This window comes from Saccopteryx bilineata, chromosome 5, assembly GCF_036850765.1.
Source record: "Saccopteryx bilineata isolate mSacBil1 chromosome 5, mSacBil1_pri_phased_curated, whole genome shotgun sequence".
In the NCBI taxonomy this organism is placed as follows: domain Eukaryota; kingdom Metazoa; phylum Chordata; class Mammalia; order Chiroptera; family Emballonuridae; genus Saccopteryx; species Saccopteryx bilineata.
Window position 1 is genome coordinate 155,220,263 of NC_089494.1, and position 19,987 is coordinate 155,240,249.

Below are 19,987 nucleotides of genomic sequence, written 5' to 3' on the forward strand. Positions count from 1 at the left end.
TACCTTACTTCTCAAAAGTACCCCATTCCTCTACTATGAGCCCTTTGGTCCTAAAGTGTCTTGAGACACTTCTAGAAACGGCCTCCTCCTCCCTATGGCCCTAATAGCAAAAGGAGTAAACAAAAACAGAAACAACAAAATACAAAGAAGCACAGTGACTCTGGCTTTCTTTTCCACCTTGCTCCCCCGTGGCCGTGGCCGCAGGGACACGCAGCACAACCGACCACCCCGTCACACTGCTCAATTCCTCCTCAAGCTGCATGGCCACTACCTGGGCGTAGGCCACATATCTCTCCAAGGACTCTTTCCCCAGCCCATGGGCCTTTTCAAGGGCGGAGCAAGGTGCTGGAGGAGGTAGAAGGGGTGGAGGGTGGACTGAGAGTTGGGACCAGGCCTAGTGGATGTTCTCACAGCACGTTATCAAGGAGACTGTTCCCAAAAGAGGCTGGATATCCAGACCAGCAGTTGAAGGACACAGTTTGGAGGGAAAAGACAGGCCAGTGCTTACCAATGCCTGTCAAATCATTAATCCCTTATTACCATACAGTGCTTTCCTATTCTCAAGATTGTCATATATACTATATTTAATTCTTAAGGTTGATAGTGCTCATATTATTATTACTTCAATTGAAAAAATAAGGAAACACATTCTTGCTTGATCAGGTGGTGGCGCAGTGGATAGAGCGTTGGCCTGGGACACTGAGGACCCAGGTTTGAAACCCTGAGATCGCCAGCTTGAGTGTGGGGTCGCCAGCTTGAGTGTGGGATCATAGACATAACCCCATGGTCGCTGGCTTGAGCAAGGGGTCACTCACTCTGCTGAAGCCCCCTGGCCAAGGCACATATGAGAAAGCAATCCATGGACAACTAAGGTGCTGCAATGAAGAATTGATGCTTCTCATCTCTCTTCCTTCATGTCTGTCTGTCCACATCTCTCTCTCTCTCTCTTTCTTGCTAAAAAAAAAAAAGAAACCATCCTCTCTTAGATTCTGAATGATGTGTCTAATATCATCTAGTTAAAGCCTATTCCAGTTTATTGTTTTAAAAAGAAACATAAGTTTCATTTGAATACTAAGCAAGTACTCATCAAGCTACCAGCCACTTACTAGTATTGATATATACCAAGGGTTTCAAAATATTAACCAGCGTACTTAGAATTTGACCAATGCTTAGAAAGATTTATTATTTATACTAGAAATAAAACTTGGCTTATACTAATTCATTTTAATGCCTTTGGGCACAAAAATAGATAATGGCTATTGTTAAAGTTAACAGACTAAACAGACACTCTAGGATAAATATGATTAATGCAAAGCCTTTAACTGCTATAGAGCAGTATAAAGGAAAGTTGAGAATTAAGCCGGAAATCTACATTTGCACTCTCAATCTAGACACTGATGAATATGAGATAGCTAATGGAGATATCATAAAGGAGAAAGAAAAAAAATCATATATATATATATATATATGTTGTATGTCTGTATGTGTGACAGAGACAGATAGAGGGACAGATAGGGACAGACAGGAAGGAAGAGAGATGAGAAAGCATCAATTCTTCATTGCAGCACCTTAGTTGTTCATTGATTGCTTTCTCATATGTGCCTGGGGCAGGGGGGAGCTATAGCAGAATAAGTGACCCCTTGCTCAAGCCAGTGACCATGGGGTCATGTCTAGGATCCCACGCTCAAGCCAGATGAGCCTGTGCTCAAGCCAGTGACCTCAGGGTTTTGAACCTGGGTCCTCTGCGTCCCAGTCCGACACTCTATCTACTGTGCCAATGCCTAATCAGGCAAAAAAGTTGTATTTTAAAATAATATTTTGCTGCTATCAAAATAACATTTCATAAATAAAAATAAGAAAACCTTATTAAAATATTGTAAGTTACAACTTCACTAGAGATGATGTAGTATGCTTGAGATTCAAAATATGCTCCCAAATTCCATTTATAGATTTTATTAATACAACTGTATATTTTCCTTAATTTGTTCAGAAGATGAATAAATCAAATATGCTAGCTACTAATTTCAAGTTATGCTATATGTGCTATATAAAACATTATTCTCAAAGAACTACAAAGTGTCACAAAGAAATGATTCTTTTCATTATTACTTGAGACATAGTTCTGCAACTAAACACATGTATTCCATTGTCACTTATATAACAATGAAGTATAAACTTTTGAAACTATTAAATCTAATTAAGAGAAGCTCTCCCAAAGCAACGAACAGGGAGCAAAACAAAGTAAATAGCGTTCTTATAAATAGCACTGCAGGAATGCTTTTAAGCCCTGTACTTGCTTATCCTTCACTGATTAGTACTGGCTACCCTTCTCTTTCACAATTTATCAATCCCACTGTGCTGTCTCAGTATACTGCCATGATAACATTAGTCACTGAACAATTCCATAACCCAAGAGCATTCAAACAGTGGTGACATGTGCTATCTTCACAGCCCCTTGCGATAAAGCAATTACGTTCCCCTAGTGTCGTAAGAATTAACAGGACCAGATGCCATGATTTCCCTGCTTCACAAAAGAGCCCTGTAATAGGACATGATGTGTAAAAGTCACCACAATTCATGCAATCTGAAAGAAAATCTGAATGCCAAATAAAGAGGCAGTACCCTTCCTAAGGGTAAGAATGAAGAATAATGAGACTGACTTGGGTGAATAAGGCTAGAGGAGCCTGTACAGCTCCGGTACTGCAGCGAATTCACAGAGAGAACAGACCTGTAAAAATGTCATCTGTCAGAGCTGCGCAAGCAGGTCAAATGTCCTTATTAGGAGAAACAGCACTGGCCTGGAGAGAGCAGCAGAAGGGTGGGGGATGTGAAATTCTGCAAGTCAAAATTTGTGTTTTAAATGTTACAATTATTTTCCTGAGGTTTGTAAAAATTGTCAGCATTTTGACTTGTTGAATGGATGAACTAACAGGGAAAAGCTTTGAACAGAGACCACATTTTACAACAGATTCTATAACCTTGAAAGAAATAGGGGCATGAATCTGATGTTACAAAGTTTCCTAATTTTGTGATTGAGAATGTGACTTAATTTATTACATTGTTTTGTTTGCTTTGTTCCAGATAAGGGCAAAGAGAAAATTATGCAAATATGCTGAGTTGGAAATGATATCTGTCAGCTAATACAGACCATCTGGCTTCCTGTGCTACAATGAAAAATGTAGCGAATAAGATCGATGGATGAGCAGGTGAGCCCAACAAAATTTTGAATGACAGTGACGGTGTTGGATGTAGCAAGTAGTTTTCAAATTTATTATATTGTCCAATTAAAAAAATATAGTGATGGTAAAGAGGATGGTAAAGAGGCCACAATCAGTAGGTAACATAATCAGGTGAAGATCTCTGACCAGGTCCCATTTCCTCAAGCACCTTCTCTCTTATTTTATGACATTTATTTGATCACAGAATGAATTACCTTCTAATCTATAACCCAACAGGATGATGGGAGACCATATCTTTGGTCCAAAGCCTATAACTGCAAAACAACACAAAAACAAACAAATAATAATAAAAAAAAACCTTATGTGGAATCTGGTTATAAACACAGATTACAGCAGAAAAAATGATATTATATATGCAGTCTCTATGAAAATATTTTTCCTTGACTTTTACATACATTCCCTTGTGGGAATAAATCTGGACTCTCATTTTTCTGAAAAGTAGCTGGGATGTCATGATAAGAAATAAACAGTTTATTTTTATTTCTAATGGATCATTTCAGAGGATAAAAAAATTGTGATAAAAGTGGCACGGTCAGAAAGGATGCAGATGATTTTTAAAGCACGAGTTAATTCCGAGGTGACCTTGGCATGCAGCTGGCCTTTGGTTGGGCTTCTGGGAAGGCTGGCAAAGCCTGTTGGCTATGGCAGGGTGTGTAGGGGTGGTGGTGGTTGGCCTCACCTTCTGCTGTGGGACACTCAGGGCTCAAAAGTCAAGGAGGAGCTCCAGGAAGCCAAGTCTCTGTTCCTAAAGGAAGGCTGCAATAGCAGCAGGAGCAGAGTTGTCAGAGACAGGAGGGAAGCTGCACAGGCAGGTGTGTGCGCCCAGAGGCTACTCAGGGGCCAGAACCTGTTCATGCTGCAGACACCTGAGTGCCCTCGCCTGGCAACCATCCTGGCTCTGCTCACATCCTTCACCTGTAAAATTGAGATAATCATGTGCCTATTCACTGGGTTGCTGTGAGAATTAAATCAGATAAAACATATACAGTAAAACATCTGGCCTCATGCAACATACCTGTTCACTCAATTTGTTTTAATTCCATTTTTTAAAATTGTGGTCAAACAGAGATAACATAAAATTTGCCATTTTAGCCATTTTAAGTTACAGTTCAGTGTCATTAGGATATTTACATTGTTGCGTGACCATCACTACCACCTGTCTCCAGAACTTTTCTATAATCCCAAACTGGAGCTCTTCATCCATTAAACACTCCTCATTTCTCCTCCCTCCCCTACCCAGTGACCACGATTCTCCTTTCTGTCTCTATAAGTTTGCTCGTTACAGGTACTTCATCTAAGCAGAATCATGCAGTGCTTAATTTTTTGGGATTGGCTGATTTCACTTAGCATAATGTCTTTAATTTTAATGGCATTCTGGAGTGCTACATTTATGTTGATAGAATGAAAACTAGTCTTAGAGAAGGCAGGCACTTTCATTTAGTTGTGAAACTTAAACAGATACACGTTTTTCTCAATGCCAGAACAGATATTTCAAAAGCAAAAGGAACCCTTTATTCCTCCCACAAACTAGTTTTTGTTAGCTTGGGTAGCTTTAATTAACCTGAAGTTCAGTGACACTGGGTTTTTGGGTCTCTTTTAAACAAAAACTCTCAACATCTCCACCAATTAGTTGTTCCAGCTACAGCATCACAACTCAAAAGTTGTCCTGAAGGTGTCAATTGATGATTCTGGTCTGAATCCTTTCAGACTTCCTACAATGGCCTGTGAATTTCTATCTTTCATATGAAATACAAAGAAGAGGGGAGAGGTTGGAGATCTCTTTAAAATATAAACTTTTACAAGCTCAAATTCAGCCACAAAATCATCCTAGACCTCCACATGCCAGCTACAGTGAAAAACATACATAACTTAACTAAATTATATTAAAGAGACAGTTGACAACCCTATATTCTTTTTTTTTTTCTTTTCATTTTTCTGAAGCTGGAAACGGGGAGGCAGTCAGACAGACTCCCACATGTGCCCAACCGGGATCCACCCGGCATGCCCACCAGGAGGCGATGCTTTGCCCCTCTGGGACTTCACTCTGTTGCGTCCAGAGCCATTGTGGAGCCTGAGGCAGATGCCACAGAGCCATCCCCAGCGCCCAGGCCATCTTTGCTCCAATGGAGCCTCACTGCAGGAGGGGAAGAGAGAGACAGAGAGAGGGGAGAGGGGGAGGGGTGGAGAAGTAAATGGGCGCCTCTCCTGTGTGCCCTGGCCGGAAATCGAACCCGGGACTCCTGCACGCCAGGCGGACGCTCTACCACTGAGCCAACCAGCCCAGGCCGACAACCCTATATTCTTTAATGGATAGATTGAACTGAATTCCACAACTTCTGATCTTTCAACCAATCTTTTATCTTGAAAAGTCTGAATATTTATACTGCCTCTGAATATAGAGATTTATCGTTCTTTATTCCTCAATATTTACACAATTACATACATTTCTTTATCTTGTTATGTTATCTGAATAAATGGTGATTTCTTTAAAAGCAGAGATCACATTTAACTTCATGTGGGTAGTACTCAAAACATATCGTGTCAAGGGGGTGAATAATTTTGGCAATATCATGAGGTAACTTCTTTTCATACTGTTATATTTTGGGTATAGGTACAAGCTTCTTTCATAAAAGTACAAATATCAAATTAGTATTAATTATTCACAGTCTGCTGTGAAAGTCCACTAAAAAAGTGGATAGAATCCTGAGACCTGTGGAACACCATCAAGCACACCTACATAAACACAACGGGAGTCCTGGAAAGGGAGAAGAGAGAGAGGGAAAAAGAATACTTTTTTGAAGTATTTTGAAGAAATAATAGCAGAAAGCTTTCCAAATTCGTAGAAGAATATTCATCTCACATCCAAAAAAATTCAGTGAAATCTAAGTAGGAGAAACTTAAAAATATTCATACTCAGAAACATCAAAATCAAACTGTCTAAAGGCAACACAAACATCTTGAATGGAGAAAGAGAAGCAACCCCATCATATACAGTGATCCTAAACAAGATAAATAGCTCATTTCTCACAAAAACCATCAACTGGTTTCTATAGCCAGCAAAGCTATCCTTCAAAAATGAAGCAAAAGGTAAAGATATTCTGAAATAGACAAAAACAAGGAACATTTGTCAGTAAATAGTGAAAGGAGGGAGTCCTTCAGACTGCAATGAAAGGACACTAGACACTAATTCCACGTCACATTATGAAACGAAGAACACTGGTAAAGGTGATACGTACATTACAAATGTCAGAGACAGGGAGTGCACCTTTTGCAGTGCGACAGCCTTGGACACTGAGCTGTGCATGATATGGTGATATGGAACTCAGTCTTGAAAGTTCCGAGCATGTGTTTTTATTAAACATTAAACCTTATTCAACTAAGTCACAGAAATGGTCATAAACTTGGACCCAACAGGAAGGCTCTCAGGCTTATCAAGTTTCATGCCGTAAAAATACCTGTCTTGGTGCCAAGATTGGAGAAGCCCAAAGGCAGGGTCGTGGGGGAGGTGTAAGAAAAGGAAAAAATAATATATGAACTTTAAAAACTTGATTCAATATATATTAATATTGAAGGTGCATTCTTCAAGCAATCGCCAGGGCTTCCCAAAAGGCAACACTCAAATGGCTATTCTGAGATGCTTGTAGCATTTTACATCATCTCCTTTGGGCCTTTACAATCTCCAGAGAAAGCCACAGAGAGGTAAGAATTATTACTTTCATTTTATAGGTGATAAAACAAGCCAAAAGATGTTAATCAACTGCTCCCAAACAAAGAAACCAGAGCTACAATCAAGAATAAAATCTTGCTTTTCATTTGGTGTATTGAGGGCTGTCCATCTATCACGTTCTCAAAGCAAAGTCATGTTATGTCCATGAGTAATAAGACGCTTAGGAAAACCCAGGATGGTACAAAACAGATGTTGTCAAGGAAGTACTTGTGTCAGAGGGTGTGGAAACTTTTGAACGGTGTCACATCCATTTTGTGTGTTGGTAGTAGAAATAAGGATATTAGGTATTATTTAAGCATTTTGATTTTTCCCTTCTCTGAAGCCTAAAATGTTATTAACAAGTAACAAAAATATATAATTATACCAGAAGTTTAAAGACAGCTAAGTACTGTTGATAAGGTTAACAAATGATATAATGTTACATAAAGGTTAAATGACAGCAGGTCCCCTGCCAAGAAAGAGTGTAGAAAATTTCAGTTTTCCCCCCATGTGGGAATAGTAGGGGAGACGGTCCCCCTGGACAACTAATGGAAGGGGGAGGCCCAGTGGAGCCTGTAGGGTTCAGGGTCCCTTCTGGGTTCTGACAGTCCTGCCTGAATCAATAAACACCTGACTACCTGTGGGCTCATGCTGTCCTTGACAGTGCAAAAATCTACGTATCTACCTGAAGGTAACACAGAATACACTTCTCATGCTAACTACAGCTTGAGTCAGATGAGTTTCCTATAGAATAGTTACTACCTTTCTGCAGAAAATAACTTTTATATCTGAATAAAATTGAAAGTTTTTTCTTCCACTTTCCAAAATTAAGCCTTAATCCTCTGACTGGCCTAGTGTTGATTTCGAATCAAAAGAATACTGTTATTGCTACTCGCTAAAGCACGTTTTAGTGATGTCAGCAGGGTGTTGTAATATATATATGGAAGATCAGTATTTGTTGTTGTTGTTATTTTAAGTGAGAGCAGGGGAGATAGAGACACAGACTCCTGCATGAGTCCCCACCAGGATACCCTCCGGCAACCGCCATCTAAGGTTGATGTTCAGACCATTCTAGCTATCCTCAGTGCCTGGGGCCAAAGCTCAAACCAATAGAGGGGAAGAGAGAGAGAGAAAAGAGGAAGAGAAAGGGGAGGAGAAGCAGATGGTCGCTTCTCATGTGCATCCTGACTGGGGATTGAACTTGGGATGTCCACACACTGGGTTGACGCTCTATATGCTGGGCCAACCGGCCAGGGTAGGTAAGTCTTTATGAAAGGAAATATTTTAATAGCTAAAACTGGATGAAACTTTATAATAGTTGATTCCTTAGAAAGAACTATTCACTGTCTTACAAACAAAAGTAACACTGGAGTCTAAACATAGCATCTAATCAAATAATATACACAGAAATACTAAGAATGTGCAAATATCCAAATAAATATTCACATTTGATAGTAATATAAACAGAAATTAAAGGAATATTGTGTGTACTTATATACATTTGAAAGCAAATATTAATACCTAGAGTGGGCTGTATTGAGATGAAATTAGCATATTAGTAATAGTGTGTTGGCATTGACAACTGGTATAATCAATTTCAAGAGAAATGGAAAGCCATAGCCAGAAACATAAGAACATTCAGACCCACTCACTGTGCATACAGTTCCACACCTGAGATTTGTCTTAGGGAAGGTATTTAACAGAGTACCCCCAAAACATATGCTAATGATTTCAATGACAGATTTACTGACCTATAAAAACAAAATTACAGAATTAACTAAAAGTACAAAAAAAATGAGCATTACATTTGGACAAACTATGGTAAATTCACACTGCTATATCATTCTGTGATTAAAAAGTGATCTCAAAATATATTTGAAGAGCCTGACTGGGCTGTGGCACAGTGGATAGAGCGTCAGACTGGGATGCGGAGGACCCAGGTTTGAGACCCCGAGGTCTTCAACTTGAGCGAGGGCTCATCTGGTTTGAGCAAAAGCTCACCAGCTTGAGCCCAAGGTCGCTGGCTTGAGCAAGGGGTTACTCGGTCACTGAAGGCCCGTGGTCAAGGCGCGTATGAGAAAGCAATCAATGAACAATTAAGGTGTTGCAACGCCCAACGAAAAACTAATGATTGATGCTTCTCATCTCTCTGTTCCTGTCTGTCTGTCCCTGTCTATCCCTCTCTCTGGCTCTCTCTCTCTGACTCTGTTAAAAAAATAAAATTTGAAGAGAAAGAATCCAGAATATTCTGTTCACTGTAGTTATAAGCATAAAAATATGTAGGCTTGTGGAAAAAGACTACAATGTCATTTTCCAGAATAAAAATATTTGACCAAAAGTAGTGAGACTGTGGGGCATTTCTACATACATTTCCTTTAATGTTGCTTCTATGTGTTTTTAATACTAATAACTTTTAATTAATGACCTTGACATGTAGAGCTCCCTTTCAAGTTTATTCCTATCTTTTCTTTTCTTTTTTAAGTGAAAGGAGGGAAGGTAGACAGACTCCTGCATGTGCCCCAACCAGGGATCCACCCTGCAACCCCTCTGGGGCCAATGCTCTGGGGTGAATGTTCAAATCAACAGAGCTATCCTCAGTGCCTGAGGCAGATGCTTGAACCAATCTAGCCACTGGATAAGGACAGGAAGAGGGAGAGAAGGGGGAGAGGGAGGGGAAGAGAAGCAGATGGTCACTACTCATGTGAGTCCTGGCCAGGGTTCAAACCTGGGACGTCTGCAAGCCCGGCCGATGCTCTATCCACTGAGCAAACCAGCCAGGGGTCCCTTTCAAGTTTTTTCAATTTAACAATAAAAATTACTCTGTAAATCTCTGTTAGGATTGCACAAAATTTTCATTTCCATGAACTGATTTTTTTTTTTATGGGCAAGGTGACATCAAATATTCTGGCATCTCCAACTCACAAAGCCAGCATCTCTGTGTTCCTCCGTTAAAGCATCTGTGTGGACATATACTAGCCACCAGGCCTTTTTAACATTATACTTCCATTTAATACAAATTATACCTGAAAAATGATGCAGACACCTGTAGTCTTAGATCATTTTTTTTATATATATAATATATGGGAATAGCCTGACCTGTGGTAGCGCAGTAGATAAAGTTTCAACCTGGAACACTGAGGTCTCTGGTTTGAAACCTCAGGCTTGCCTGGTCAAGGCACATATGGGAGTTGATGCTTCCTGCTCCTCCCCCCATTATCTCTCTCTCTCTCTCTATCCTCACTAAAAGAAATAAATAAAATCTTTAAATATATATATGGGAATACACAGGCACATGTTAACTTTCTCTTTTTTTTTCTAAACTGATTTGGCAATATAAAGGTGAAGAGGAAGGAAAAATAATACTTAAAAAACTTCCTATACTCCTTTTTTTTTCTTTTTTGTGAGAGAGACAGAGAGAGGGACAGACAGACCGGAAGAGAGAAATGAGAAGCATCAAATCTTCATTGCAGCTCTTTGTTGCAGTTCCTTAGTTGTTCATTGATTGCTTCCTCATATGTGCTTTGATGGCAGTGGGGTGGGGGCGGAGGGGGCTACAGCAGAGCAAGTGACCCCTTGCTCAAACCAGCGACCTTGGGTTCACGCCAGCGAACAAGGGGGTCATGTCTATGATCCCATGCTCAAGCCAGTAACCCTGCGCTCAAGCTGGTGAGCCCACGTTCAAGCCGGATGAGCCCATGCTCAAGCCAGTGACCTCAGGGTCTCGAGTCTGGGTCCTCTGCATCCCAGTCCAATGCTCTATCCACTGCACCACCGCCTGGTCAGGCCAGACTTCTTAGTGTTTTTAACCTCCATCATATTTTTTGTTCTCTCAGGCTTATTTCTATTCAGGAGCTCTGGCTCTTTACCATTTTGAAGTTGAGGGGCACTTTGAGAATCTGCTGGAGGTACATGTTCATGTACCATATTTCCCCATGTATAAGATGCACCTTAATTTTGGGACTCGAAATTTGAAAAAAAAAATGTATTATGTAAAGTTATTGAACTCAAATTTTATTCATTATAAAATTCATACAAGTCCTCATCTCTGTCAAAACTCCCATCCATTAGCTTGTCCTCATCTGTGTCTGATCATGAATCACTGTCTTCAAAAATGAGTACAAAAACAAGCACGAAAAAGTGGGAAATGCAAGTAAAAAAAACCAACAACACCGTATAAGACGCACCCAGTTTTTAGACCCCAAAGTTTTATGGGGGGGGGGGAAAGGTGAGTCTTATACATGGGGAAATATGGTATACACAGATGGATATTTGCATATAGTTTTGGTGGTTTATACTTTCCAACCCTCTGATACTAGATTCTCAGAATTCTAATCAGGAGTCTCACTTAATAGGACTGTTAATTACTTCAATCACTCTATATTACTTCCAATATGCAAATTAATAAAGAAGCAAACTCAGAACCATCTCTGCTGCCTCTCCCAGATATCATAGTTTGGGATCTCAGAGCTAAGATTTTTGTTATTAGTCATTGCAGAAAATGTAAGTAACTGTGATTCAACTGTAGGCACTATGCTAAGCCGTCTACAAGCAATGTAATAAATATTCTCACAAATACCTTCAGACATATTATTATTCCTATTTTATAGATGATGAAGCTGAGGCTCAGAAAAGATAAAACTTGACAAATCACACAGATATTAAGTGGATAGTGTAATATTCAAAGTCAAGTCTAACTGGGTCCAAACATTTGCCTTTAAACACAGTCAGAAAAAACTGAAATTATAAGTAAAATTTTAAATAAATAGAAAAACCTGCATAAATTGAAAAGATTATTTGGAGTAAAGAAGATAAAGGAAGTGGCCATCTTGGCACACAATTGCAGTCATAAAAGATATTATGTTCAAGAAACTATTATGTTCAAGAAACTTACAAAGAACAAATACCAGAATTCGTAAAATGGTAAAAAGTGTATTTAATATTAGTCACTCAGGGTCATATTTTTGCCTTTGGCAGTAAAAAAGTATCTATAAAAATTACATTGGTTTATTAGTTTCATTTTTTCAAAGTTTTTACTTTTTTATTTTACTTTATTTTTTTAGAGAGAGAGAGAAAAAGATGGTAGGAGCAAGAAGCATCAACTCATAGTAGTTACTTCTTGTATGTGCCTTGACCGGGCAAGTCCTGGGTTTTGAACCAGCAACCTCAGCATTCCAGGTTGACACTCTATCCACTGCACCACCACAGGTCAGGCTATTAGTTTCATTTTAATGCAAGAATAAAAATAAAATGCATAATTTCTAAGTGTGCTTTCATGCTTTTGGGGTTTGTAGTGACTTTAAAGAATATAACATGTGAAAACTGAAATCGTACTTGAGTAGACAAAACAAAAACCAGGTACTTTATTCAGCATTCTAAAAAGTTATTTCATAATGCATACACATATATAAATACATAATAAACTATGCATTTTAAAAAATTCTCTCTATATTATTATCCAGATTGAAAGAAAATTTCTGTCATTACTGTGGGACTATGAGAATAACTATATTGAAGTGTTAAATGGGAATTTAAAAAGTCTTTATACCGACTTATTTTTTAATTTAACCATTAAAACAAAAATCATTGTATTTATCAGTCCTAATTGAACGCAGGTATTAGTTAAAATGATGTCATAAGAAACAAAAACCTAGGCTTGGCAAAGAAGAGGTAGCTTAAAAGGATACACATCCCTATGCAGAGTCCCCATAACACTTCAAGACAGAAATGAAATTAACTGTAGGATAAATTATTCAAATAACTATTTTAGAATCATATAGACTGACATTCCAGTTAAGTAACAGTGACATTGGTGTGCCCAATTTTACCACTGAAAATATTCAGAAGTGACTGGTGGAATGTTTTTGGCAACTTGGGTGGTGGATTTTCCAATTTTCCAATTCATAATGAAATTTCTTTGCAGGAATAACCACAGCCATTATTTCGTGTCTGATAATAGGAAATGATAATTCTAGACGTCTTTCAAAACAAACAAGTATCAATTTCTGAATTAAATGTAAGTGGCATTTGAGAAACTTAGAAATTTGTGAGAGTATTGAACACCCAGAAATCCTTTACAAGGAGTGTATACATTGCCGGTCAGGTCAGAGCCTGAAGAAATACAAAACTGTGGTATACAAAATTCCACGGGGCCAACACAAACAAGGAGAATTATATTTTCAGAAAATTAAATATGCAATGTAATAAACGGTCGTTGAAATCACATAGGTTAAGCTAGGTTTCTCACAGTTCACTAACTGTGCTGCTATATGATACCACACAGAACAAATGATTGCCACACAGACATTTCTCAGCAAGTATTTTTTTCTCTGTTAAAACTAACTTTAGTGTAGGCTGGAACACCTGGAAACAAAAGAGGTAACCTGAAAAGAATTTTTAAACAAGCTGTATTTTATTGACTTAAAAATATTTTTGTGCCTTATTAGCACAACTATTTCTAATCTTATAATTTTTAGAGGCTACAGTTTATGTTTGGGTTCTAGAAATATTATTTTCTTCTATATAGCCGTCCTCCTAAAGAGGGGCGCTGCTAATGCTATGATCTTTTCTTTAAAAGTTCCAAATCAAATCCAAACATCTAATTACTGTGTTCTAAAGGCTGTGTGCTTCAGTATTTTAAACATTAGACTCTCCTGATAGACTACCATGATAACTAGCAATCAAATCTTAATTTGCAACCAACAGAGGAAGTCAAATCACCTTGATTTACATACAAAGGCTGAAGAAACAAAAAGACTCAGTGGCTAGCCTGACCCACAATGCAACAAGTGACTGTCTGCATCTGGAAAATGCATGTTCATTTTCACTGTTTCTCTATTGTCCCTTTCTCTCCCCAGCTACTTAATTGATCTCTATAAGACAGTTTAAAATGAGTGCTACATTTTACTTGCTCAAATCAACCAAACAATTACATTATAACATTGTGAATGATAACATTTCTGGCAAGAGAAAGACAACTTTTCAAAAGTGAAGCAACTAACATGATTTTAGCTTAAACTCATTAACGATTCAGTACATTCCTGCTTCCTTTAAACCACACCGTGTACCTGGCCTGCCTCTCTGCCCGTATGCTTACCCCAGGAAAAATGCACTTAGTCTGAGGAGACATGAGGCGTCTGTCAAGCATGCCAGCCCTGTTCCAAGTGGGCTCAGCTTTCCAGGGGGAATAGCTTTCACAGGAGCAAGAGCTCAGTAAAATAGCTCAAGGCAGCCAATCTTGCTTTGCTGACCTGCATAGCAACCGCTTTCCTTTTCCTTGCTGGCTGGGGGCATGCAGGCTCAGCCAGTGTGACTTTACAGAGTTCTTTAGATTACAAGTGTTCTCAGTTCCAGAACCACTCAGGCAGGCAGAGGAGCAGATCAGAGTCAATTAACAAATGCAAGGAGGAGGATCTTTTTGTACTTTGAATGACATCAGGTGGCTTGGAAGAGAGATGCCTGCCAACTTGTGCAGAGTAACATTTCATTAATATCAGATGACGCCTTCGAGCAGCACTGGCCACCACAGCGCTTAAAGACCTTCCCTCTAGAACAACAGGCTTCCCAAGTGACAAGCTGTTTGCCTTCAAGAAAACTAGTGGACTGAAAAAGAGTCTAGAATAACAGTGAGAGCATTCTTCCACTCCTATCAAGGGAGAAATAGTTCCTCTTTTACATACAACAAAGTGACATCCTTCTTTTGTGACATCACCTTTTACAATGTGTATGCAAAATTTTTTTTCACATAGTCAAATAAGTATCACTTGGATAAATTTCATTTTAATTAGAATAACTCCTTTTCATCAAAAGATACCTTCAGAACGTGAAACGATAATCAAGATACTCTAAGAACATTTGCAAAGCATATGACAAAGAATTATCAGCCAGAAAATAGGAAGAACTCCTATAAGTCAATACATAGATCTAAAAGGATAAGAAAAAAAAACACATAAATAGATAAATCATTGAAGAGAAAAGCTTAGTGTCCAACAGACATGATAAAATGCTTGACTTCAGTACTTATTGGAAATACAAATTAAAATCAGAATTTTATACCCAGTAGAGGAGAAACATCTGTGTATCTGAAACTACCAGGTGTTGGTGAGGATGGCAAGCAGGACTTGACAAAGTGTGACCTGAGGGTTAAATCCAGCCAGGAATCTGTTTTGCACAACCTACAAGCTAAGAACGTATTTTGCATTTTAAATGGTTGAAAAAAGTTAATGAAAAAAACTATATGTAGTGTCCTTAAGTAAACATTCATCAGTCACAATTATTCACTTATAAATAGGCCACGGCTGCTTTTTTGTTACAACAGCAGAGTTGCATAGTTGTGACAGGCATCAAGCTTAAATATGTCTTATCTGGTCCCTCACAGAAAAGATTTGCCACCTCCCCCAATAAAGAGCAGGCAGACTTGCATGCATGGCTGGTGAAAGTAGAAACTGGTTAAGCAACATCAGAGATTTAGCAAAGTGTGAAATGGTAGATGTGTGTCTCCTTTGGCTGGCCTTGCATTCCTCAGTAGTACACAGAAAAACCCTTGCATGAGTACACAGGGCAATGTAGCTTCAAAATGGTTCCAGCAACACTGGGGTTACAGTAACAAGCTGAAAAGAGACTCAATGCATATCAACAGGAAGGTGGGTGAACAAAGTCTGAGGCACTATTCAGCCCTGAAAGTGAATCATTTATAACTAACTATGTATATGGATAAATCTCCACAAACATGAGGTCTTTAGATAAAAGCAGGCCACAGGACCTTAATATCTCAAGAACCATGACACGATTTGTATAAAGATTGAAAATATGTAAAAATACTATATACTTTATGGAAGTGGTTCAAGTACAAAGATAAATGTGAAAGTGAGTACCAAATGCAGAATAGTGGTTCCATCCTGATCGGAGAACATTCGGAAGGGTTCACAGGGTGGCGGGGGGGGGGGGGCACCTCCATGATTTTATTCCTCAGACTAGGTCTTGCCAATGTCCTTGTTCATTACATTATTATCTACGCTTTTCTGTATCCTAAAAAAAATGCATAATAAGTTATTTATTCATAATAAAGAAATAATTTTAGAATGAGGACAAGTAGTGAAATGAATCATGCTACAAAATGCCTGTACATTAAATAGACATTAAAATGTTTTTGGGATGCTTTCATTATATGACAAAATAGATATTTGACAGTAAGTAAAAGAAAATAAGTAAGTAGCCTGTCAATTTTTTTCACAGTAATGACCCCACTGTCAAAAATATTGAGAAAAAGCTTGTAAAAAACATATAAAATTTTATTTATAGTGGTTGCATCTGGGTAATGATTTGAGGGTATTTTTTGAACTTTCTCAAATGGAAAGGTTTGAGGGTATTTTTGGACTTTCTAAAATAAATAAATTGGCCCAGGCCGGTTGGCTCAGCGGTAGAATGTCGGCCTGGCGTGCAGGGGACTCGGGTTCGATTCCCGGCCAGGGCACATAGGAGAAGCGCCCATTTGCTTCTCCACCTTCCCCTCCTTCCTCTCTGTCTCTCTTGCCCTCCCGCAGCCAAGGCTCCATTGGAGCAAAGATGGCCTGGGCGCTGGGGATGGCTCCTTGGCCTCTGCCCCAGGCGCTAGAGTGGCTCTGGTTGCAGCAGAGTGACCCCCCCCCAGGGGCAGAGCATCGCCCCCTGGTGGGCAGAGCGTCGCCCCTGGTGGGCGTGCCGGGTGGATCCTGGTCGGGCGCATGCGGGAGTCTGACTGTCTCTCCCGGTTTCCAGCTTCAGAAAAATACAGAAAAAGAAAAAAATAAAAAAAATATTGATATTAGTTTTTCAACCTCAAAAAGAGTTTTTGTTTATCTAACAGATAACCAAAAAGTATATAATTTCTAGGGAAATTATAAACCTTTGCTTAATTGACTATTTATTATACATTAGAATATTTTATATCTCTGAGGGTAGATACTACTGTGAAGAAAACTAATAGAAAAGAATTTGTCTGACAGAAATGCCAATGATCTCTCTCTTGTATAAAAAACCACCTCCCAATTGTTGTTTTATGTTCTGCAAAGTATTAACTATGTCGTATCTAATTTAACATTCTGAGCCCAGTACGCTTTCTTTCAATGATTATAAATACTTATTCTCTTCCACAATCTTTTAAACTGACTCTATCATCCTGTTTTTTTTCCACAATGAATAAAAAAAAAAATTTAAGCACATACTCATGCCATATTTATTTGAAAGAAATGTTCTGAAGTTTTTGAAAAATTATACTTGGATACTAGTTTTCAATTGGAAATGTAATTTCTGACAATGATATATATGATTAGTAGCTTTCCAGATGTAGCCCACATTAATTTATGATGCCACTAAAATATATCTGCAACGGGAAAATGTTAACTAATGTTGATTTCAAGTCAAGCAAAGAACAACTGGGGTTTGAAGAAGAGGAGGATGAGAATGGAAATGCTGAATGGAGCGCACAGGAATTTCAAAGCCTTTTCAACTTCCCATAAACTCTAATACTAAACAATACTCTTGTCCTGTACAGGTATATCATTCTTTTTACACCTCACGGTTTTTTTCTTGCTTTCAAATGGGATGGAAGGATATCTTCTTAAGTTCCCTGGGAAGAACATGAAGAGAAACAATGAAGAAGAGGAATTAGGAAGAAGAGCAGGAATCAATGTTAAGTGGACTGCTGAGAGTGAAAAACAGGAACTGCATGCATGCAGGGAAGGGGAGGACGGATTGTAGAAGCAAGACTGCTCATCAGGCCAGAAATCAGAAGAAAAGAAAATTCTATGCCGATTTGGTCACTTTCTGGTCAATGTTCAGAGAACAGAAAAAAGAAAGCGACCTTCATTTAGGCAGATACGTCAATGTCCAACCCTTAGTCTTTTTTGTCTTTTCATACTTTTGGCAAATTTTCAAGTTAGGTGTTTTTAACTTAGGGAATGCCTAAACAAGCCATACATATTGTAAAATAAATATATTAAAAATAACTTTTCTTCTTTTTCTTAGGTGTAAGATAATTTCTCTGTTTAGAATGCATTTTGAAATAAGTAAATCAGAGAAAGCTAAGAACTGTAAGATTTCACACATAGGTAGGATATAAAACTGAGACTCATGGACACAGATAAAAGTGAAATGGTTACGGGGCAGTGGGAGTAGGTGAGTTGGGGGCACAAATACATGGTGACAGAAAATGAGTTGACTGTGGGTGATGGGCACACAGCACAATCAACAGTTGAAATGCTATGGAGATGTTCACCTAAAACTATGTACTCTTACTGATCAGTGTCACTCCATTAAATTTAATTTCTAATTTAAAAAAATAAATAAAAAAGAATCATTTTCATTGCGGAGCATTGGAAAATAAAGAACCAAAAACAAAACAAAAAACAGCACTTATCTTTGCCATCCCCTCAGGTTCCAGATTTATAAAAAGGAGCTAAGACTTCAAAGGATAATTGTCAGGATTACATAAAACATCTAGTCCACATCTGGCACATCAGAGATTGCAAATAAATGTGATTTTTTCATGTTATCACTCACTGTTTTTCAGCAGGGGGTCATTTTGCTCCCAGGGGACATTTAGTACTGTTTAGAAACTATTTTTTTTTTTTAGAAACATTTTTAATTGCCACACAGGGAGGGGTAGGTAATTAACTAGCCTGCAGTGGGTAGAGGTCAGGGATGGCATGCAGCATCCTACAATGCTCAAGACAGCTCCCCACCACAAAGAATGATGCAGTTCAATGTGTCAACAGTGCTCAGTTTGAAACACTTGAAGGTGCTTTTCATATCATATTGATGTGACAGGCTTATAATTAAAACCTAAGATGATACAATGTGAAATTTAAATCATATCTAGCTCTACTTCAGGTTATCTGAGTGTGGGGGAGGGGACTGGAGGAGATGGGGAGAGGAGGACTGACCACTGTGGACCTGGGGCTCTGAAGCAGCCCCTGGGAGCTCAGCCACACGCCCAGTAATTCTGTTTCTCTGCAGGAGGAGGGAGCTCTGCGTCAGATTTTAGAGGGAAAGACCTAAGGTTTCTGCAGTCCCTACTGGTACTCACATCCCAAATATTGTGCCTTAGTTTCTTTTCAATTTTCTTCTACTGCTGCACCTCTTAAACCACAAGCTGTCTTGGCTAAACTGTGAAAAAGGCTTAATGGAAATATTATAACTAGAGAATTCCTGAAGTGCTGTTTTTGTAACTAAACATGTATGTTCAGTAGTCTGCCGAGAGAAGGCTTCTTTCTATTTTATATTTGTATTCGGAATTGCTGTGATCTGCCTGCACACACAGCAGTCAAGGAGATAGTGATCAGCAATTCCCAGTCCGCGTCTGAGGCCACCTTCCCATTTGTTGTTTTAAACTTTAAAACACCAGCAGATCTTTCTGCACAAGGAGGTGCAGTAAGTATAAATGGCCAAAGTATAAATATGTTCTGTTGCTAGGAGACCAAAAAAAATGCAGAATTTTGGAGGTCACATATTTCAAGTGGCCACTCCAGACTTCAAAGTCCAGACTGTTTATCTAACCGGCAAGGACTGTGAAAAAATTCCCTGATCACACCCGGGTTTGGAGTTTATGCCCTCAATAGTGCCGTCTTTGATTACAGAAGGCCGTGAGATGTGTCTGAGTCTGGATAATTATGGCATGCACTAGCCAGACAGTGAATCATCACAGCAAAGCAAAACTCTAGCGTGAGTATACACTTGAAGCCTCACATGTATTTTGGGTAAATAACAGTCAAACACATCACTTCCGCAAAACATAAAAATAGGAAGCAATGTCAAATACCATAGTAAAAATAACAGATCTCCTCAGAACAAAATGAAATTAGTCATATCTACAACTGACTTTTCTTTCCACCTATCATGTAGCCCTCATGATTTCTTTTTTTTTTAATTTCCTATGACAATTCCAACAGAACTATTGGTTATTGACAGAGAAGCTTATGGGAGAGAACAAAGCAATTTTGTTTCAAAGCTCTAGTGTTTAACCCAAATAGTTGTACTATTGAACTTTCTTTCTCAGAAGTTATTCCCC

The 19,987-nt window shown here is 38.7% G+C and overlaps 1 protein-coding gene across 11 annotated transcripts in view; it reads right to left on the reverse strand.

The window, feature by feature from the left end:
• The window catches only part of CACNB2 (calcium voltage-gated channel auxiliary subunit beta 2), a 431,046-nt gene that overhangs the window by 192,132 nt on the left and 218,927 nt on the right, over window positions 1–19,987 (reverse strand). Inside the window, exon 1 of one of the 11 annotated variants that reach the window (XM_066232429.1) lies at window positions 14,193–14,278. The exons of 9 other annotated variants lie outside the window; for them this stretch is intronic. In XM_066232429.1, the coding sequence (XP_066088526.1) occupies window positions 14,193–14,198 (6 nt within the window). In that variant the 5' untranslated portion in view covers window positions 14,199–14,278. Of the gene's footprint in view, window positions 1–14,038; window positions 14,146–14,192; window positions 14,279–19,987 lie in introns of those variants that run through there. One more of the 11 variants, XM_066232426.1, reaches the window with a different exon arrangement.